This window comes from Diachasmimorpha longicaudata, chromosome 6, assembly GCF_034640455.1.
Source record: "Diachasmimorpha longicaudata isolate KC_UGA_2023 chromosome 6, iyDiaLong2, whole genome shotgun sequence".
NCBI lineage: Eukaryota > Metazoa > Arthropoda > Insecta > Hymenoptera > Braconidae > Diachasmimorpha > Diachasmimorpha longicaudata.
The window spans coordinates 4,473,464-4,496,227 of NC_087230.1; the positions used below are offsets into that span (position 1 = coordinate 4,473,464).

At 37.4% G+C, this 22,764-nt stretch overlaps 2 protein-coding genes across 5 annotated transcripts; both read left to right on the forward strand.

Moving 5' to 3' along the window:
- Window positions 1-94: 94 nt before the first annotated feature.
- Window positions 95-15,416, forward strand: LOC135163637 (uncharacterized). Of its 3 annotated transcripts, none has more exons than XM_064123232.1 (7): window positions 95-730; window positions 10,712-10,909; window positions 11,424-11,995; window positions 12,344-12,641; window positions 13,187-13,775; window positions 14,034-14,585; window positions 14,814-15,416. In XM_064123232.1, the coding sequence occupies exons 2-6, from the start codon at window positions 10,798-10,800 to the stop codon at window positions 14,536-14,538; spliced, it is 2,076 nt and encodes a 691-aa protein (XP_063979302.1). In that variant the 5' UTR covers window positions 95-730; window positions 10,712-10,797; the 3' UTR covers window positions 14,539-14,585; window positions 14,814-15,416. The 3 variants fall into 3 exon arrangements, with proteins under 3 accessions (XP_063979302.1, XP_063979300.1, XP_063979301.1); XM_064123230.1 differs by having other exon boundaries at window positions 14,034-14,485; XM_064123231.1 differs by having other exon boundaries at window positions 103-730; window positions 13,190-13,775; window positions 14,034-14,485.
- A 1,862-nt stretch (window positions 15,417-17,278) lies between these two features.
- Window positions 17,279-22,487, forward strand: LOC135163646 (eukaryotic translation initiation factor 4H-like). Of its 2 annotated transcripts, none has more exons than XM_064123247.1 (6): window positions 17,279-17,428; window positions 18,314-18,487; window positions 19,205-19,428; window positions 20,306-20,596; window positions 20,921-21,059; window positions 21,963-22,487. In XM_064123247.1, the coding sequence occupies exons 1-6, from the start codon at window positions 17,397-17,399 to the stop codon at window positions 21,997-21,999; spliced, it is 897 nt and encodes a 298-aa protein (XP_063979317.1). In that variant the 5' UTR covers window positions 17,279-17,396; the 3' UTR covers window positions 22,000-22,487. The 2 variants fall into 2 exon arrangements, with proteins under 2 accessions (XP_063979317.1, XP_063979318.1); XM_064123248.1 differs by having other exon boundaries at window positions 19,205-19,398.
- The last annotated feature ends 277 nt before the right edge of the window (window positions 22,488-22,764 follow it).

Here is a 22,764-nt window from a genome sequence, read left to right on the forward strand (position 1 = left end):
ATTTTTAACGGAGAATTTGTGTAAAAAATATGAAAAAAATAGAAATTTGTTTTTTTATTGCAGTCAGGATATGAGCAGTAAAATCTTGAAGAACCTGATGTTGTTGTCGAGATAACATTGAAAATACAGATAACAATTCCGAAATCGCTTCCTGAAGCTTCGACGCAGTGAATTTCAATAGACAATTAATGTGAAATCGTTTATAACTATAGACTGGCGTGTGGTAAATAATGAAATGTGGACTGCGTGATTTGGATTATTTGAATTTAAAAGTGACTTTCTGGCTCCCTGGAGCGCATCCAGGAAACGCAAGAATTGTTATTTGTTCTCATCGATCTTGATTTGCATGCCAATAATAAAATAATAATAATTGATAATTGCACTTGCTCTTGTTTAACCCGTCTGATCAATTTAATTCACTTTTCAGAATCAGTAAAATTCATTAATAATAATGGGGTTCAAAAAGTCTAATGTATCCAGCTTGCGCGAGCATGTGGGTGAAGGAGTCAGGGCCAAACACCGCTGTTTGGCGCGCCGGGACGCAAGCACGCAACAGTCGCCCGGCGATCGTCGTGCGGAGCGCATCACAGCGAGATCATCTCCGTAGTTTCTCCGGTAAAGACACTCGTTCACCCTGGACATCTCTATAAACAGTGACGTTACCCTGATTAGTGAATGAAGCGATGACCAGTGATCGGTGAAAAATCATACGAATCGTCCAGTTAACGAGGTGAGTCTATTGACCTGGTTTGCTTTTTTTTTATTGCGATATTTTGCCGCCGAAATAAAGGTGATAAATCATTCAAGGACTTGTGACAGCCCTTTAAAGTCCCCGCAGCTGCTCGGCGATTGCAATTTGTCGGGAATAATCTGGGGCTGATGAGACGAGGGGAGAAATGGGGTGTTAAATTCCACCGTAAGGGGATACACTCGGTGGTGCATCACAATGAGAGGGGGCAGAATGGGCCCGTTTTAAGGGTCAATATCTGGAGAGCGAGGCCTTTGCATTTTATGAATGCGGAAGTTGCGAACGAAATTGGCCGGTTCTACTCCGCCGATCTCGAGGTATTGACCATTAGAGAAGGATCCATTCTGCCCCACTCTCCCTTAGTTACCGTGAAATCCCGTGGGAGAGCCATCCACGGGGGCGCGATGCCCTGGGAGTTGCAGAAACGTTCGCGAAACGAGAGATGAATTAAAAAAGATATTGCGTTTTTATTTAAAAATGAAAGAAATACTCTTCGGCAAGTGGCTGAATATTTTTTTGCTGTTCGTGGTTGGAAAAATTCATAAGTACTTAAACATTAATAATTATATTAACAATGCAAACTAAACGGTACAAAAAACACGCTTCAAAACCAATAAAAAATTGAGTCAAAATTATAAAGTTGTAATATTGAGTTAGTTGTAAATTGAGTTAGCAATTTTTCTCGTTGTTTTTTTTTCAGTCTCTGAACCTATTGCGTGAGAATTGTCCATTTCGCGAGGTTCATTTTTTACATAATTTATTCTACCAAAAGATTTTTTCAAGTCTTCTTGGAAAAAAATTTTTCAAGGCATTTGTGAGACAGCCAGAGCGCAAAACAGTGGCAGAATTTATGATTATGAATAATTCATGGAAAAAAATAAAAATCGATTGCTATTTTCCTGTTAAATATCCATTAGAAAATGCGATGGACATGAAGACTAGAATTTTATGTAAAGTTCCACTTTGAAGTTGAAAATAAACGTGCAGCAGATGAGGCCAACAGAATATTGACAATTGGAACTGAAATTTCCAGTTTTTTTTATTATTCCCGTTCCAAGATCAAGAGATATTGCACGGAAATTATTTATTTAGAGGGGTAGATCAGTGAGAGACAGATTAGGGTATTAGACCGAGACCAGAAAGTAAACGAAATGATGACAAATTCCAAGGGACGAAATAAATACCCCCGGTGCCCTCAATTTCTTCCGACCCTCTGGATTCATCGATCCGCACATGTACCACTCGGTTCCCTAGCCCCCAGCGCTCTGTTTTTCTTTACCTCTCAATTGTTATGTAATATTGAGCAATGAGTTATGATTTGTGAATATCGCAAAGTTATGTTTCAACATATTTATTTGTGGTCCAAAGCTCGTCAATTTTAACAGTAAAAATCACTTTTGAATTTTTTAAACTGTGAATGGGTGTCAGTTTTCTTTTTGAAACTCCTCCATTCATCTTTATTTTTCTCCATTCGCCATTCCCAGCTGCTCATTTCCCCCGTGAAATTCCATGTAAATTTCCCGTGACATTCTCTGAATGAACCTCACAACTTCATATTTTTCCATTCCATTTCATTAAATCTTCATTTCCCCCTCCGCTTTGAAGTTCATCTTTCATTTTTTCAATCCCTTCACACTCACTTCCTCATTCTATTTCCCATCCGAGAGAGTAGAAAGGAAAACCTCCGGTCTCTTCTTTCAATTCAATTTTAATTCACACCTCTTCCCCCTGCTCCTCTCCCAGCCAGGTGTCCATTAACCTCGCGCAGACGAGTCTTGTCTCCTCTCTCGGAGGTGAATAGTATCTCACAGTTGTCTGCAGACACCGGGGAATTTTTTTTTTCTACCAGAGACACCATAAAGACCTGGGAAATGCGATAACATTCGCCATTTGTAGTCACTCAAAAGACGAATAATTTTATGCTCCAGATGATGACCATTGACTTTCTAATTAACAAAGAAAACTGGAGCTCGTAAAGCCAATTAATCGATGCCATCGGGACTGAGTTTAGTCGTAAAATTGAAGGATTACCTTCGGGCCATTACTTGTTCGTCTAACGGTTTTTCTTATTCCCCTCTCCTCCAGCATCCAGGTGCCTCGATGATGTTGCCGATCGGTCCCAGCAAAAACTCCCTCATGCGTGGTACTGCATCTATCTTTACCTTCTCAGTACAGTTCCTTTATTCATTTTATCTTGGATCTAGTATTCAATTTTTCAAGTTTTTCCTTCTCCCTCTCTCGCTTCTGCGAGGAACTGGATGTGATATAACTGTTCTTCAGTGCGTTATGGAGAAGAGATAGGAGTATTCTCCGTATTGAGAACTGATGATTGCTTCTAATAAGATAGAGCTCTGCAGTTGGTGCCATGATTTTTTTTTCATGAAGTTAAGTTTTATCGTTGTGTTTAAAGAATAAAACTGGTGGAAGAATAAATACTGGTGGTTTAACTGGATTTTTTTCATGCGATAATTCCTGCGCACTAATGTTCTTTTATCGATTCATTTCTTAATAATAAAAAGGAAAATACCTGACGAAATGGGATATTCATGGAGGAGAATGTTTTTTCAATGAGGAATTAAAAAAATGAGGATAAGGAAAGGGGGAAGGTCTAATAGAGCTTTAACATGATTTTCTCAGAAATCGATAACTGCTGATAAATTCCAGGTCATATATTTGATGAAATCACTGGAAGTCAGGGACCTTCAGTTAAATAAATCCTTCGACATTGTTCTCTTCTTTCCAACATCCGAAAATTCGAAATTTCATTGACCTTTTGGTGAAATTAATCATTTCCTTCTCTTCAAATCAGAGCCCATGAACAGCTAGTAAACTTTCAAATATTTTCCGATTTCCAAAATCATTGAATGTTGAAGTGAAATCCAATGATTATTTTCGATAAAAACTTCTTTAATTTTGTCGTGAAAGTTAAATAATCTCAAACTTATAATTTTTATCAAGACATCAATGTTGAGTTCAAATGAAAAAATTACTTCAAATTGATCCTTTCAACATGCTGATTCAATCGACTTGACTTAATTACTCGAAACGCTGATGACTCACGTGTTGATTGCAGCTGAAAGCTGAGCCCTGATTTGTTTGTGATGAGAATAAATAAAAGTGTCGTGATTAATAGGTCTGGATTCAAAGGGCTCCCATGTAATTTGATACGTACATTTGTCCTCACTCAATGGTCCACCAAGATTTCTTTTCATTCGTATCCATTGTCACTTTCAACATCCAGAGAGCCCTCTCACTTGGCCGTTATGGGCGTCTTCTCATTCGCATGGTTATCTCTCCTTCAACGGAAATAAACACGAAGCGTATTGAAATACATAATTCCTGCAGACCGGTTTTTGTTCTTGTACACAAGTCTCCATGAGGTTATGTGAGTTTGAGCTCGGTTGAAAGAAGTACCGTACACTGGATTATCAATGTCATCTTTCCGTTGATGTTTTGTTCAATTTCACGAGGAGAGGAAGTCGGTTAATTGCCGACAGGGGAAACTCTGTGAAACGCCGTGAAATAAACATTTGCTTTCGACGATTTTTTGGTTTAACATACGAAATGATGGTGTGAAAAATGCACTTGAGGAGATCCTAACACTTGGGCTATTTTTTCTGAAATACTTTTTATTAGACATGGGACAGTTATGATTCAAAGGTAATAAAAGAAATACAAATCGTAGAAAGACCTATTCAATCCAACTGTTAATTAATTTTTGATAAATAATTTAAAATGTAAACTTCAATATTTTTATATGTCTGCAGAGTGATCTAATACTGAAACATCATTAATTTATTTTCTTTACAAACTTTATTTAGATTTTCTTGTTATTTGGTGTCTTTATGTATGATAATGAGTCACTTTGAAAATTAAAATCTCCTTGAATTAAAAATCAATTAATCAATTAGATTAATTTGAAAAATACAGTAAATTCCTGTCTTGTGTAAGTTATTCTCATACGATCTGGACTTTAATTGAATTTTTATTGAATATGAAATTGTTTTATTGAAAATTTGATCTATTTTTTGCATCAGTTCTACATAAAATGTCTGGAAAATCTATACAAAATTATGTACCTCTCTCACGTGTTTCATTTATCCTTGAATTTTATCATCAGGAACACATAAAAATATGAGTGATAAAACCTGTTAAAATCGTCGACCAAAAGTTTCCGTAAGAGAATAAAAATAAAAAATGAAAAATTCACTCCCGTAAAAAATCAAAGATGCGCAACAGCAAACGAAATTGCATAAATAATGAAAATCAAAAATAGTGAAATTTATTAATAAATAAATAATAATTTCATTTTGAATTTGTGTCAGATGCTGACTCATCCAATCAACTAATGACCATGATCCGTTGAGTTACAATATAACGGTCATGATTAAGTCAACAAAAATTGTAATCGGTCACATGATGCGTCAGAAAATTTCTGCACATCCCCAGTCCCAAGTGAAACCAAGATTTGCAGCCTCGCTCCAGTTGGTCCAATTGACCACCAACCGCTCCATTATTTCCCCCTTGAAAAAATCTCCCTCCACTGACTGTTGCAACATTCGAGAACAGGCAGCTGACATTTTCACCGATTGTCATGTTGTCATCCACGGGAATAGTATTCAAATGACCCTGAAATACACTCGATTGAAAATCTCGGAGACGTAGATATTTAAATTTTTTGCTGGTCCCGTTTGGAGGAGAATGAATGAAGGGAGTCTTCTGCTCGAGCTCTCGACTCTCAGCGGACTTGATAGGTTTACAGCTCATAATTTCCCCAATTATCATCCTTCGGACATTCTTTGGGCCCTTTGTTCTCTCCTATTAAGATTAATTTATTTCTCTTCGCATTTCGACTGCATAATTTTACTTCCATATCCAAGAAAAAATGTTTTTTTCTTCAATAACGGAAAAAATGCTGTGCTAATTATTTTTATATGACTTTTTCACCGAGAATGAACCACTAGACTCGTTTATACGGACAGAATCCTTCAATTTTCATTTTCATTAGAGGTCGAATGCAATTTTATTTTTTACATTTTATTATACTATAAAAATTCCATCACGAAAATGAGTAGATTCACTTCACTCGATTTTCTCCAAATGACTCCTAAAGTAAAACCCCCCCCCCTTCATTCCTCAATTTTTTATTCCTCCAGCCAACGCTCCATATAAAATAATAATAATTAATGTTAATTTTATAAAGTAGATTTTGTATACGTGAGCCATACAACTGAGGTCCTTTGTATTATTGAGTACAACGTATATTATGTACGGAAAATTTTTTTATTGTCTGTAAAATGTGTAAGACCATACAGTGGTCATAAAACAATTCATTCATTCATCCATAACTAATCTTCGCTATAAATAATTAACAGAAATAAGATGCATCAAATACTCCAATTAGATATTTGTAGTAAATATTATAAAAGTTTGTGGGAGTATTAAAATAACTCCATTAAAATAATCCGAGTATGGATACGAGTAGAGATTTACATTAATTCTAATAAATAATCATTAGAAGACGTTAATAGTGCTCTCGCCTGCGTTCCCAGACGAAGTGCTTGATCACCACTTCCCAATGAAGATCTTCACCGCAAACTTACTCATTTGTTTAGACTAGAATTCGGCCTACGTCACCAGGGTGTCGAACAACTCTTCCCAATGTTTATCACGCTACCCGGTGGGCCCATACAAAGGCCCCATTGTCCCGGTCACCCACCAAATCCCTCTAATAACATCTCGGTAAATGTCTCCTTCACATATTCATATAAAAAAAATGAATCAATAAATAAAATATTAAACAGTATTAAATTAAAATCATTAAAATTATCATTATATTACATTTAATATTATTATTAATATCAGTCTCTACAAAGTGACTATCAATATTTCAAGAGCAATCAAACCCATGATTTTCATATTTTCTTTTAAATCGGTGACCATTCTTTATTAAATGACTTTCTGACTCGTCACAATTCCGAAATATCACTCATCAGGAATTTTTCAAGCCTCGCCCCCCCCCCCCGCCTCTTACAAAGGATTAATTGATTACCCTCATCTTCACACGCAATGCACAGGGTTAACCCAGTTACAAGACACTCAACTAACACGAAAGACAAATGAAGATTGAACTAGAAAAAATACTCCCGTAATTTGTGTCACACCCAAATTTTTCATCAACGATAATTTAATTCGCAAAAATTAACAACCTGTCGGCCAACAATGAAAAGTTCCGCGTAACGCTAACATTACATTTAATTACATGTGTAATATATTTTAGGCCAATCGATTGACGTCAGTGTAGTTCCACACTACCTGACCCAATTATGCATTCCCCGGAGGCGCCAGATGCTCCAAAATTACATGAAGCATTCGAATCCCAGAAATATTTTCACCGGACGCGAGCGAACAATTTCACATTGCAATTTCTTTATTTATTCCATCGTTTTTGCGATACATGTGTGTTTTATTTTTAGAGCGTATACAGTAGGCTTCACGGAATCCGAAGGCAAACGGAGTGAGAGGTCGAGAATGAAGTAATTTATGCCACAATAGCGGCCTAGACTGACGTAATTTCCGAAAATGATCGCGATGATGAATTCCGCGTCGTAAATGTCTTGCGGTTTGACGCTAGTCCAGTTAGATAGTTGCATTAAATTTGCGGTTGAGTATAATGAACGAACGCTGGGGTAGTATGGGCAGCCGATGGAAAAATTTTCATTTTTATTTTTAAAAGTTTTTTATATTTTTTTCAAGGAACATAAATAGATGAAATCTGTGGTGGAGCGATGAAACGCGATAAGTTGACTCATTTCCAAACTTACTCTCCGATGAATATCTCAAAAAGTAAGGGAAATTACGGAATTTTTATGATAACCTTTTATGTAGGTAAAAATACGCCCTACAAATAAGTTTTTAGGAAAAATTTTCTATCGCTGATAGATTCTGAGATATGTATCAAATAACAAGGCGGCGGATGGGGTAATTTAATCGGTTTTTTTATTTCACATCGGAATTGAGTATTTAGCAATTGGTGAATCGGTGGACGGGCAATTGCGCTTTCTAAAAACGCTAAAAATTCGTTAATGATTATCAGCGAATGGGGTTTAAGTCTAGATTGGTCAGTTCACAAACAGCGAAACTTTCTATAAAAATTACTCCAAAAAATTCGGCGATTTCAGACAAAATAAAGTAAACTCACAATTGAAAGCGCTTCGTATGTGTGGACACAAATTAATTGTATGTCCATAGCTGTTTACAGTTCAATAATTTATACTTTTTCTCAGAACAGTGCCGAAATGTTTACAATACTTCAAATAAACAGATCCACAAAAAAAGAGGGAAATGAATAAATAAGGGCCTTTTGGCAAATGGACCCATAGCGTGAGAACTTTGGTCACTAAGAGTCACCTGATCTGGAGACAATCATCCGGGAAAGATGATAAACCAAACATTAACGTTCATACTCGAATCGTTTTGATATTATTTAACAATCCCCATTCGTAATCCAATATTAACAATTCATTTTTACATTTTAGCGAGAAGTTGTGGCCTTGTTGCATGAAATTTCCGTGTCTTTCGCATAATATTTCGCTAACTTATACATAGTGTACCCCGTGGTGGGCTCACGTGAGCGCCGAAGGTGGAGAATTGCAGATAGTGAAGCGAAAAACGTGTGCCAAGTGTGTCGTACCGAGTGATCCCTTTGCAAGCACCAATAGCCACGCCACCGTAAACGGACACGTATCAATCGTGCGTTTTAACTCCTGTCCGCATTCAGTCTATAGACTATAGATAGCTATCAATCCACTTCGACCTTTTATTTTCCATCCCATGTCCGGAAAACCTGAGGTAACATTATTATTAAGTCCCCCACTATTTTCTCTACTAACAAATAACAAATATAAAAATAAAAAAACAAATATAGAATTTCAATCGAATTCGGATTCAATCGAATAAAATCAATGAATTTGTTTATATTCATTTAGTTTCCATTCAATCAATTCATTTCGATGTTTTTCGATGAATGAAAAAAATTTTGTTGTTAACCCCCTTTACATATTTTATGTAGAATTCTAGGGATTTACTATTCACTAAATAAAATAAATGCAACGGAATTAAAGTTATCCCACAATATTTCAATGAAATAAAATAAAAAAATCGACACATATACGCAGTTTACCTTGATGCGTGCGGAAGGAAAGTGGGTTGCGCACTAGTCCACACGATAAATAAACCCCAAATGTATGAATTAAACATGAACGAGTAGGAATTATCCATTTGAAATTCACTGTAAACTCAGGCAAAACATTCAGATTATAATCCCGTAATATCTACATTCACCGTAACATGAATTACGCAATATCGAATTGGATGCGTTTGGGGTATTAGCCCAGGTAAATTCGCGTGTCTGGGCGGGGTACACCGAGATATGGGGTAACACGCTATTCGGCGCGTTATTTTCGTGGCGGATATTTATCTATTCGTAGCATTCACATTTGTTACGTTTTATGGGACTCCAGAGGCTTCGGGTATTTAACGACCAATCGGTAATGAATTTTTTTTTCTTTGCACACGAGGGCAGGTATTTATGGGGTACTAGAATGTGAGGATATCACGAAAAATCAATAATGTTTTTTTTTCGCAGCGGTCGAAAATGTTGTCTTTTCCGACCGCGTCATATAAAACGTTTCGTTTACTCCGCCGTCCCTTCTCGTCGATAAATCCCTTTGTGACCCAGAAACAACGGAAAAAATCGAAATCACGAGAAATAAACAGAAAGAGAGATCTAACAAAATGAAAAAGTAAACTCCCAGCACACGATCTCGTTTGATTTTTCTCTCTTCGTTCGTGTATCGCTCCAGATATCATCTCACGCTGAAAATAATTACCTTCGGCTTCGCCGAGCGGAGCGGACAGAGAGAGGAAGCGTAAATCCATGAGTAGGAAAAAAAAATGGTGTAAAGGGTTAATGAACCACTATCGAGAGCGGCAATGGGTCAGGTGCTGGGCAGGTGGATGCGTTGGGTTGTGTCTATGATGGCAGCAGGAAATCTCACTCTGACTTCAATTCAATCAATCTTCGTCGGGCAGCGGAAGAAGCGCTGATAAATAATGGAGGATTCGAGGCTGGTGGAATATTCTTGGGGGGGCGGGGGGTGAAAGAGATTGAGGGACAATTGCAATTGATCACATGTGGAAAGAAATTTTGGATAAAAATTAGACCTTTAGAGGGTAAAACGTGGGACGAAATGACAATGAAATCACTTTTTAGGTCAAGTTTTGGTGGGAAAATTAGATTTGGGAGGGGAATTTTTCGGATAAAAATAATATTCGTCCCTCGTTCCATCCCCTGGAGGTCTAATTTTTACCTAAAATTTCTGTCCGTAGTTATAAAAAAAATTATAAAATAAACATGACTTACTCTATTGAGATATTTTCCATCAGAAGTTGGAAATTTTCGGTTAAATTTTTGTGACGAGACGAAAAAAGTTGATGGGTTTTTTTCTTTATTTAAGCCCAAGGAGGTTCTATAAAAAATATCTGAAAATAAAAAAAAATCTGTTGTCTTAATTACAATAAAAATCAGATCAATGAATATAACAAGATTAATTTTTCAACCAATTTTCTATTGAATTTCTCTCTACATAGCATCATCTCCATCATATTCCCTGCTGTCCTTTGTGCATGATCTCATGAGGAACCTATACCTCTTCTTGTGGACCTCCAGACCACACCATCACTTACAGAAGTCAACACTAAAAAAAATCCCCCCGAAGAATATCCCCCCAGAGTTACGTAATTCCCCGGACTGCAGCAGGACGCGTTTATTAGTGGCGCAGTGGCTCGTTGTCTGCCTCAATGGGATAAGACACGCTGACATCCGCTCCAAGATCATTATTTCCCCCCCACGTAATTCCGAGGCCCCCTTTCAGCTCATTAAAACTCACTTTTCTGTTCCAGGGGCTGGCGTCCCATCAGGATGATCTTGAGAAGTGAAGTTGTGGTGTAATTGATTGTAAATCTGTGAGACTAGAAAGACATTCACAATGTCTATGGCATCGATTGAGACCATGGGATCGATCAAGGATGGGCCGGAGAGGAAGCTTGTTAATCTGAACCTGATATCCCTTAAGTGCCTGCTCTTTCTCTTCTTCGGGGGTGAGTACGTCAATCAGGGCTTATTGCAGGTGAAACTGGAGATATTAATGATGTTTAATGGAGGAAATCTCCCCCCCCCCTCCACCTCCCCGCCCTGCCAGGGTGGTGGTGCAAGTGTCGGATATTTCAATTCAATGAAATAATATTTTTCAACAAGTACAATAAATAAAATTCTGAATATTTTTTTTGTATTTCACGTTAAAGATTTCTTTTATTCAAATAAAATAATATATCAGTAAATGTTATTAATATTTTTAAAGATAATATTTGTTACTAAACATTATTCAGAGATAAAGTATATGATAAAAAATTACAAGTTCAATTTTGTTGTTGGTTAAGCCTTGAGTTTTAATTAAAACAAGACTGCAAAATTAAAATTGCACACGTAACATTCTCCATATTCATCCTGATGATAATAATAATTATTATGGGATTTTAGTAATAAAAATTAATATTAATTCATCTGATAAAAATTTCATTCAGATAACTCATGAAAGAAATTTTTTTGTTAAAGGAATGGGCTGTCTATTTCCATTTCTACCTCTCCACATGGTCAAAGTTGGATTGACCCTCGAAGAGGCACGACTCGTCTCCATGATATCTCCAGCGATAGCAATAATTGGTCCCCTAATTGTTGCACCAGTGGCTGATAAACTAGCCAGTCGTCAGGGTAAAAAACCCTCGACAGGTCGATATCTTCGAGTTATGATAGCTATCGCTTGCTTCCTCTCAGCTGTATTCTACTCATTACTTCTACTTGTGCCCATCGTCGAGAGGATAGAACTACCCAAGGAAATGAGACCAACGTTGAAGTTTGCATGTGACAGGGAAGGGGCGACAATATTTCAGGAGAGAAGTAGCGAGTTCTCCACTTGCTACAATTGGACAAGTGACAGCCGGGTCTGTGGAATTCTACTCAGGAATTGCCATTATGAGTGTCCTCCCACTGTTCCTATTAGACAGAGTATTAGGAATAGGGTCGTTAACCTGGAGGAGAGACAAGTTGGGCTTGAGCTAGAGCCAACGAGAAATTTTTCGGTTAAACCACTTCATCTGACAAATGACGAGATTGAGTGGAGGAAAAAGGTAAATTGTTGATTACCAAAATTATGGGGAATTCGATTAAATTTAAATTGTAATGGATTTTGATATTTGGAAATTCTTCTGGAGTTCTGAAATTATTGTGATAAATAATTTTTTTGCTTCTTTCAATCTGAACATTTTATAAAAATCTATTAAATTTCTACTAGAACTCCAGTAATTTTATTGGAGTTAATTAATTCTCCTCAAAATCTTCATTAAATCTCCACAAATCATGATCGAATTAATTTTCAATATTTTTTACTCGATAGAAAATCGAAAAGAGCTCGCTCCATTGTACTCCCTAGTTCTCAAAGAAGATAATAAACGTATCATGGTAATATTTATTTCAAGGATCCACACAATGGCCTGGACTCCCCCAAACAGCGAAGGTACGTGTCAGCTGAGAAAGCACCCCCTCACCTGTGCTTCGACAATGGGAATGAGCGCGTGTGTCACGTGTACACAAACGCCTCAAAGAGCCTGTCCATCCATGCGAGCTTCCAGGTGGCCAGCAACGCACGAGAACGAGGCGACTGGTGTGCCTATCCCATCGCCGAGAGCCACTGCAGAATACCGAATGATTTAGAAACCTTGTACAATGGTTCGTGCACAGTCGAGTGCGATCTCCTAGATCCTTCCATGCTGCAAGGTAATTCCTCTTTACTCTCGTGAGAGAATTTCATTAATTATTCAATTAACCGAGAGTTATCTTAATGTTCCTGTTATCCACTTTCTATTGCAACGCTATTTATCTTTTCTCGTTTAATTAGTAATTAGCAATTGATTTTTTTAGTGGATAACATCTCATTTTTCCTTATGAAAGGAATTTGGGGAATTTTTTTAATTATCAACAAATGAGGAATGAAATTCAAAATTGATATAATTTCTTAATTTTTTTGGCATTCTCAACTACCGAATTTTTATTAAACAGTTTCCATCGATTTGATCGAAGAAATCGAGAGATTTCTTTGTCCATAAATTTTCGAAAAATCCGTTGATTTATTGTTTTTTATTTCAAAATTAATGTGCACAACATCTCAACAATTTATGTCCCCGTAAAAATATTGGTCAACTATTAAAATTCCATGGAAATTTCTTCCCCCATAATTTGTTTCAAAATAGTAAATAATAAATACATCACGAATTCCATAAATTCTATATCCAGTCCCTCTCCATAAAAACTCTTTCAATCAGCAGGAAGCATAGACACAGAGAATCAGTGCAGTCAGGTGGCAGGTGACCCGGACATGACCTTCTGGATGTACATAATAATCCGTTCGATAGCGGACATATTCCCCACAGCAGCAGTGGCTCTGATTGATGCAGCAGTGGTGATAGCGACCCGTGAAACCTCGTGTGGACGTGGCGATGTGGGCAGACAATTGGCCTTTGGTTCACTGGGTTTCGCTATTTTCGGGCCCCTCTGCGGCTACCTCAACACTTTAACAAGCCTGCGAGTACCCTACCTCCTGCCAATAGTCCTCCACGTCGCTCTGATGATCCTCACGTCGATGGTGGCCCTTTTCTCCAAGGGAATGCCCCTCAGCCCTCCAGAGTGGTGGTGGCACACCAGGTCAGGAATGCTCGCCATTCCCATGAGTGCAGTCAAGCGATATGGTAGTGAAACAGCTGCTCTTGTACTCGTGCTCATGGTCCTGGGGACATTTTGGAGTGCGATGGACTCCTATCTGCCCCTTCATCTGGCTAATCTGCAAGCTGATGCCCTCACTATTGGGGTCATTCTCACGATAGGTGCAGTACCTGCAGTGTTGTTTCTCTGGAGGTCAGTTTATTTGGAATCTTCTGTGCAATTTCTACTTATTTTTTTAGTGAATTTAATAGAAACGTTTCATGGAAAATTTTCTACGAGAAATTCAATTTTCCATTTCATTTAACCACCATTCAATGTTGTTGACATTCTCATATTCCATCATAATCTCGTTTTGTCTATCGCCTATAACAACAGTAATAAAAATAAATTGTCCATGGAAAATGTATATTAAAGAAAAACTTAAAATTCTATAAAATCTGATGACACTAGGTCAGAGCATCTCGTGGATTACTGTGGCCACAGCAATCTCCTCATCATAGCATTCACCATGTACATCGTAAGATTCACTGGCCTCAGTCTCGTCAACGATCCCTGGTGGGCACTAGCTGCAGAAGCCTTCGAGCTCTTCACCCTTGGCATCATGTGGATCACTGCAATCCTGTACCTGAGACACTTGATTCCCAGACACCTGACTGTCACAGCACAGGCATTACCTGTTGTGGCCCATTTTTGCGTGGGGCGCAGTCTGGGTGCTGTCATTGGAGCCTACACGGACTTCGGAGAAACTGACATTGAGTCCCTCAAGTTCATGTATCAGTGCATGGCAGTGGCTGCTGCCATCATTGCTGTTCTGTACTTCATAGTTTACCACGGTATTCTCAAGCCCAGATGTCATGCTCAGAACTTGCAAGGCTCCAGAAATGCACCATCTGTGGTTCAAGGTAATTTATTTTTTGTCGAGAGTTCAAGGGGAGGGGACTCATGTGTTTGGTGATTTTTTTAATTGCAAAGCTGCACTGCAAGAACATGAAAAGACTTTGAGTGAGTTTTGACCGTTTTTTATTAAGTAGTTGTTTGCATGATTTTTGGGATTTTTGAGCTTCACACGAAGGAAAGGTTCAATGGAACCTTTTGAAGTTGAAACACGTGTCGCACATAAATTCCTTTGAAATTCTCAAATGATCTCTCAGTGAATTTCAAAAAATTTCAAAGAGCACATTTTCATAAATTTCAGTTATAAATTGATAATTCATAATTATTCTCTTCCAGGTATGAATGGAAATGGACGTTACACGCCCCTTCGAGTGTATCACAATGGAATGGGAAGAAAGGGACAATTTCGATATTAAAGACCCGACAATTGGATGGTTTTCATTCTGGGCTGCTTCGAGGGGCCTCGACGAATGTCTCTCTTGCTTTGCAGCAAGATTTGAGTCACTTTGACGAGGGGATGAAGACTCGAGGGGCCCTGGTATCACTCGGACTCATCCACGGTCGTAGGTTCAATCGTGGATTGAGCGCAAAGGAATGGACTTTGCTAAATTCTCAGAGTATCACGTGAATCGTAGATTCATAAGGAATTATTTATTGTCACATATCGTGCATTTCTACTATCAATTACGAATGAATATTTTTTTATGCCCTACGAAATGTCAATCAAGTGTAGAGTTTGACGCATGAGGTTGTATTTATTTATTTATGAGGATGAAAAATTTTATTATTCAGTTCAGAAAATTATGTCCCCCTGTGTGTTGTACCTTTTCTACTCCGTAGATCATTTTTACAAATTCAGAACCAATGACGAAAAATTATGTTATTAATGTGTAATTTTTTTTACTGCATATGGAGTTATAATAAATTTGACTGGTCTGACGACAGAGAATTCATTATTTATTAGGGCTTATATGTCGTCGCTCCAACATTTTTAGAATGTAAGTAAAATGAGGAAATTTATAATTTATAATATTTGATTTTTATTCTAAAAACCAATTTTTAAAATTTTGATTTACTTAAATCTAGTTCATTTATTTATCCATTTTGGTTTCGTCTTTTTCAAAAAAGATATTACCGTCACAGCGGCTGTGGGGTTGATCAATTTTTTCCATTGAAATTAGGTAACACTAGGATAGCAGGAAGGAGGATATGAGGATGTTCCATTTAAAATTAAGGAGATTAGGAAGGCGTCATTCTAAATCCTACGATCGGGTTCGGTTCTACCATTTTTTTTTCTAACTTTTAGACCCAATAATTGAATGGTTTCTTGATTCGCAGTTTCAAAGAAACTCTAAAAATGACAATTCTGTTTAGTAAGATAAGGATGAAGAATTATTTGCAATTAAAAACAAGGGGACACCCCAGCGGTGCTTGTGGCGCTCTGCCTCTTCTGGGGTGAGGACTGCGATGCCGCTGGCGTTACTCAAACGCCCAGAACCAAAGAGGATAGACCAAAGTAGAGGCTCAGTTCTGGGGGTTTGAGTGACGCCAGTTTCTCCACGTTACCGACGTGATTTCACCCCCGAAGAGACGGGGCGCCACGAGTCCTACTGTGGTATCAGCATATCGGCCAAGCGGGGGGGCTCCGTTCGTACTTGTTCAACTGTACAAATGATCAACTGTACACAGAATTTTCAAACGGTGAGAGCACCGTTTGAAAATTCTAAAATTCTAAAAAGCTAGGCTGTACATGTGGCGCTGGGTCCACATGTACAGCCTAGCTTTTTCTCTCGACAGTTGAATCCCTGCACAGTGGTGCTCTCATCGTCTGAAAATTCTGTGTACAGTTGATTATTTGTACAGTTGAACAAGTACGAACGGAGTCCCCCCGCTTGGCCGATATGCAGATACCCCAGTAGGACTCGTGGCGCCCCGTCTCCTCGGGGGTGAAATCGTGTCGGTAACGTGGAGAAACTGGCGTCAGTCAAACCCCCAGAACTGAGCCTCTACTTTGGTCTATCCTCTTTGCCCAGAACTGAGCCTCTACTTCAGTCAATTCTCTTTGGCGCCACCGACGCCAAATGGTAGTGATAGCTCCAGCGGTGAGAGGCGTCACCATCGATTCTGGCGCCGGGCAGCGACGAAAATATTCGTATGTAGATAGCCGACAGGTAATTTCTTCTCGTAAAACGAATTCATTCCTTCGTTTGTATTATGTTTGTAGCCGTTTGTACTGTACTTAAAATGTTTCGTTAGTTTCTCATTGATTTTTTAATGAATATTGTAAGTAATTACCTTTGTCTCACATTTTCACCTAACCAATAATTATACAAGTGAATAATTGAGCTACCAACGATTCGATATCGATGTGGAGTGAAGCTCTTGAAAATTATCAATTTTCACGAATCTCTGGGGTCAAATTCATTTTGGATTTTTAATGATTTATTTAAAAATCAACGAAAATCTGTCGTAACATTATAAGCTCACTACAAACGGGTGAAAACCTATTACAAACGATAGAATCAGTTCATTTTGCGAAAAGCCATTAACCGTCGGCTATCTAGATACGAATAAAAAAAACTCAATCATCTGCATCGAGACATTAGAGTCCACCGTCGCCTAATTGAATTACAAACCTCTGAAACCCCAAGAAATCTAATTAATTAATCTCCATCGAAGCTTCTCATTAATTATTAACATTCAGAGAGAGAAAATGAATAAGCCAAAAATCCCAAGCTCCTGACGATAAATTAATGTTCCTCAAAAAATGTCTAAATTTTCGAAAATACTGCGGAAAAAAAAATAGAGAAATAGAAGCTGGCCATTTTGCCCTGATGGTTTCTGGGATATCGTCAGTGGCTCCGTTGAGTCGAGCGCGGCGCGCTCTCTTCTCCGGTTCTCAGTTTTCTCGCATCCAACATGGCAGGTCGAGGTGGTTATGAAGATTCTAGGCAAGTATTACAAACAGTAAACCCTCTAATCACTGTAAGATGATCATAATCACGGAGTTGAATATGGTGAAAGTAAAGTAAATTAATAATTTCTAAGTGATAACTCAGGGAGAATGTGTAATCAACAGTAGCACGATTTTAAGGTTAAGTTTTTGTGCCAATGGGGGGATCATTTTGTGTTCGGCGCAAGGGCACTATGCGAAACATGGTACCGAACACGCGGCTTTATTTTGGAGTAAATATTGCAAAAACATTCAGATAAAGAGTGAAGCATTAGAAAATTAAAACCTGCGTTCTTGATTTTGGGATTAGTTTTGATGGGAAAGAGGTATCACGGGGGGATGTGGACAATGCTACTGGACCCCGTGGAGGTGGCCGTACGCTGGGAGGCCACCAGCGTCCCCCAGGATGCTGACTCTCTTCTAGACGTTTGAGATAATTCGACGTGAGGTTTTTGCTGGTGAACCCCTTCAACATGTGACGGTGGACATGAGGGGAGGGGATTTATTGTTTATGTTGGTGATGATGGGTTGCGGTTGGAAGGTGGGGAGGGTCCAGTAGATAGTCCTGAGGGTGTCTGTGGAGAGGATCGAACCATTATGAGGGATTGAATTCAATCCGAGATGAAAAAAAAAATATGTTGAAGTGGATAATATGGAAAATTGAGCAATTAATTTTAGGAATTCTTGATTTTACGATTCGGTTTGACGATAATCCCACCAGCGTCCTGCAGGATGTCGAGATATCACTCTAAAGGGTTTCATCGATTCTACGATCGGCAATCATTGTTTCATGTGAATGAGCAGAGAAATTATTCAATTGTCCAGGGTATTTTCAACTGCTTTTTAATTGGTTAATTTCTAAGGTTTTTCCTTCAACTTCTAGGGATTTTTCCGGTGGTGGCTACCGAGGAAGCAGAAGACCCTTACCTACTGAACCCCCTTATACACTTTATATGGGAAATTTGCCGGATGGAGTCGTTCAAAGGGACATTGACAACATATTCTCTGAGTTGAGCATTAAGAATGTGAGATTGGTGAAAGATCGAGAAACTGACAAGTAATTGACGTGAGATATTCTGGGTGTGGGAAGAGGAATATTTATAAATACAGTTGTTGTTTAGTTCATTAATGTTGTCCACTCAGATTAATTATGATTTTTCCTTCAGAACAGTTAAAAAATATTGTAGATTATTGATACAATATGGAAAACAAAAGGAAAACACTCGTTCTCTTTAAGGAGGCGACACCATAAGTAATAACAATTATAGCGGCTGTGAAAATTATAATCATATTTCAATCGGAATCTTACAATATACACGACAAATGACATTGGTCGCTACAGAAAAGGAGAAGGAAAGGGCACAGATTTTTATCCCTCACCTAGAAGTAACTTTTAATAATTGCATTAGTCCTTTTCAATACTACTCCAGAACTTTTTAATAAATCTGATTTATTAAAATTTTTAGGGTTGTTATATTGTGAACAGATTAACAGTTCCATTTTTGTACGTGCGTTTCATTTTTGCAATACGAAAGACCGGAACGTGGTCTGAGTCACGTTTGCCATTGAGCTATCCAGTAATGTATATATACATAACAAGAATAGATTTCACGCAGAACAAAAGGCAGCATAATGAAATTTTCACAGTTTTCCATTAAAAATTAATTTCTCGTATTGATTAAACCTTCAATTCATTCAAATATTTTATTCCTCTGGGTATATTTATCGTATGAATAAATTTTTTGTGTTTGTAATTGAACGTTTGCCATTTCAGGTTCAAAGGTTTTTGCTACGTCGAATTCTCCACACTAACTGACTTACAGAATGCTCTAGAAATGAGAGGTGCAATATTCGTCGAGCAGCAGGAAATTAAAATTGACATTGCCGAGGGAAAAAGAGACAATAGGGGGGGTGGATTTGACAGAAGAGGAGGACGCAGTGGTGGCGGTGGACCTGGATCTGGTGGAGGTTTTGCTTCTTCTTCTTCTATGTACCCGAGTAAGCGTTATGGCCGGCATAACGTTTTGTATTTTAGTGTCAATGATTTTATCCTTTTTTCGTTCTTTTGGGCTTCAGTCAGTCGATATCACTTCTTTGTTTTTGGATGAATAGCTTTCAAACTTTCTAAAAGCGATAGGATTGCTTATCATATTTTTATTGAAAGATATTCGGTAAAAAAATTCATGTCAATGGTCGAATTGAATTATTTTGCTCTGGTGCTGATTTATTTATGTAGAAATTGAAACGTAGATTTTCTCGTGTAGGAATATCACCTAACTAAATGTAGTTCAAACGGTTTTAGATGATTTTTTGATTACACGTATGACAGTATTTAGTGAGGAGATCGAAAATTTTCTCAAAGAAATTTTCTTGTTTTTGCGAAAAATTTTTATCATGAGTAGGGTAAAGTACCCAATATATAGACGCGTAGGGGAATTTTGTGGTTCTTTGAAGGATTGGAAATAATTGGATTATGTAAATAAGCCCTAGATGAGAGCTATGCAGAGAAAAATATATCACTTTTAAATAGAGAAAAATGAGAAGTAGCTGATAGATATAACAGATGGGCGATTTGGAAAAATCTATCATTTCTAAGGATTCCTATTTAGATGTCTATCTAACATCCAGTTTAGACTAGCGAAAGTTTTTATTCGTCTCAACAGGTAGTGACTTTTTTTAATCAAAAGATTATCGAAAACCTCACAGAAAATGTAGAATTTTTCAGACAAATTTTCTGAGAAAATTTTCTTCAATTTTACCCACAAGTGTAGAGTAGAAAAAAATCTTAGACGCACGATTTCGTTAATATCTCCCTCATTTACTGAATCAAATTAATGATGAAGTCATTAGATATTGATTTTTCTTTTGTCAACAGGATCATATAATGATAGGAGGCAACAGGGCGGCGCTGGGGGAAGACCAGGTGGTGGTTATGGAGGTGGGGATATGAGAGGAAAAAATCAAGGAAGTTATGCCAATTTCAATGACGATGGCAATCGTGATTGGGCATCACGTGCAGGCGGCGGCAGTGGGTCTGACCGTAGTGGTCCGAAATCATACGGGAGTGGTGGACCCGGCAGAAGCGCCTTGGGTGAGCGCAGAGGGGCCCCTGGTGAACGCAGCAAGTCCTTCCAGGATGAACCATTCCTCCAAGATCCACCAGCAGGTTCGTAATTCATTGAATTCATTCAAAATCCCTCTGAAATAATTCAGATGTTTTTATAAATTCTTCACTGATTTGATGGTTCAGTCGTTGACTACCTCATTGGTGATTAAAAGCAAATCAGAAAAAATCAATTAAGTAAATCGAAATGTTTCTCATTATTCTTCAATTTTATCTTCCCAACTAGTCGAAAAATTTGCCTTGACAATAGTTTTATGAAGCCACGAAACAGTGAATTGAAATTTATAAAAAAAATGTCAAAATATCTCCAACGAAAATATTTCGATAAATTACACATTTTTAATAATACAATTTCCTCTTCGACAGACACAAGCGGACGAAAACGTCTGCAACTTCTCAAGCGAACTGTCAAAGAACCCGTCAATGCATTAGCTGCATCCAGCAAAAGCAGTTCAATTTACGGTGGAGCCAAGCCGCGAGAGGAAAAAGTTGGGGACAATCCCAAGTAAATTTTTGTTCAATTTTGTTTTCACAAATAAAAAACAGTGTTACGATAGTTCAAACTCTCCCTAAGAACAATTCATATTACAATCATGGGGGCATCATTTCTACTAAAGAAAACATCGTTGATTAAGAAATCCGCAAAATATTGAGAATAAACAAATTTTTAAAACGAGAAAAAGAAGCGCGAAAAAATATGTTACGAGATTGTAAGGTACTCCATAGTTATTTTGCTTGCCGAGGGGCACAATAATATCTGAGAGAGTGTCCCTAAGGGGAGTGTCTTCCCTTATGCCGATGAAGGGTGACGATATTGACGAGAATAATGTAACAATGACGATTCGATTCAACTCCGAAAATTCTAATTTTTATATTTACAATTTTCCTCTTTTTTTTTGCTCTTCAAGGTCCACTAGCAACTAAGGGGTTTCATAGGAAAAATCACTGCAGTTTAATTACCCTCCCCCCCGCCCTTTCTCCCAGAAAACACCAATTAAAAATGATAGAATAAAGCGAATGTAAAATGGATGTTTGACAATGAATTAATATTTATAAAGGAAATGGGAAAAAGCTTAGTGTCGTATAAACGTCGGCTTCATATTGTTGATACCTATCTCCTCCCCCCCCGGCCCTCGCCACCCTCTCGCCCCCTGAAATCGAGCTCATGATAAAGAATATGTACAAATTTACCAGCAGAAAAAAAAGTTACGATAAAAATTACCAAAAAAAAGAGTAAAATGTAAGCAAATGACAAAAAAAATTGGAAAACTATTTTTTTTTCTTTTTCCGTTCTGAGTATCAAGAAATATTTGATTGTGGAATTAACAAACAAATTCATCAGCATCATTTCATCCTCACACCATGAAATCAATAATTGATTATAAAAAATGTTTTATATTATTTGCAGTGATAAAGCAGAGGATAAACCCGAAGCAGACAATTGATTTGGCTAAATATTGGGTTTGTTTTTAAAACGATGATGTTTATTGTAAAGACAAAAAAAAATGATAAATCCATAAAAACAATCATTATGACCCTACCTAATTTTTATTTAGAAAAGTATTTTCAGTTGAGCAGTTGATTATCATGAGAGAATTATTGCATTGGGGTGAATTATCACTGAATAAATGAATTAAATGAATAACGATAGTGATTTTTAATTGATGAATGAAGCATGCGTGATTTAATGAGCGCACCAACTATTATGCATCAGTAAGAGCAATTTCATTATCGAGGACATTTTATCAATTCAGGTGGATTAATCGATAAAATGCAGGGTTTTTATTGTCATTCAGAGACATTGAATGATTTTAAATATCACGATAATGATGCTAGGAAATTTGTCTCTTGTAATTTTCATTGTAAATGTTAATTGTACCGGCGTTGATGTATTTTGTAAGTCGGCCTCTAATATACTGATAATTTAATTAAACGATTTTTTCTTCATTCAGTAGATCTAATGAAATAATATAGAAGAATTAGGAAGCAATGGAAACTTTTCACTTATTTTTCAACTTTATTTTGTTATTGATAAAAAAAAAGTGTTCCATTAGCCTGGAATTTTATAACGAATCTACAATTGCGTAAAATAATAATGAAGAAATGAGTAAAAGTATTCAATTTTTTCTTTTAGTTTCCAATTTCTATTTTAACAATTGGTAGACAGTTACAGCAATATTTCTGAGAATCAATTCTGCAATGATTTACCA

Bases quoted from the DNA above. Each gene is read 5' to 3' on its own strand.
- LOC135163637 (XM_064123230.1), top strand. From the start codon at position 10,798: ATGTCTATGGCATCGATTGAGACCATGGGATCGATCAAGGATGGGCCG. The intron at 10,910-11,423 runs GTGAGTACGTCA...TTTTTGTTAAAG, and splicing joins GCTCTTTCTCTTCTTCGGGG to GAATGGGCTGTCTATTTCCA. The intron at 13,776-14,033 runs GTCAGTTTATTT...TGATGACACTAG, and splicing joins GCAGTGTTGTTTCTCTGGAG to GTCAGAGCATCTCGTGGATT.
- LOC135163646 (XM_064123247.1), top strand. From the start codon at position 17,397: ATGGCAGGTCGAGGTGGTTATGAAGATTCTAG. The intron at 18,488-19,204 runs GTAATTGACGTG...TTGCCATTTCAG, and splicing joins AAAGATCGAGAAACTGACAA to GTTCAAAGGTTTTTGCTACG. The intron at 21,060-21,962 runs GTAAATTTTTGT...TATTATTTGCAG, and splicing joins AAAGTTGGGGACAATCCCAA to TGATAAAGCAGAGGATAAAC.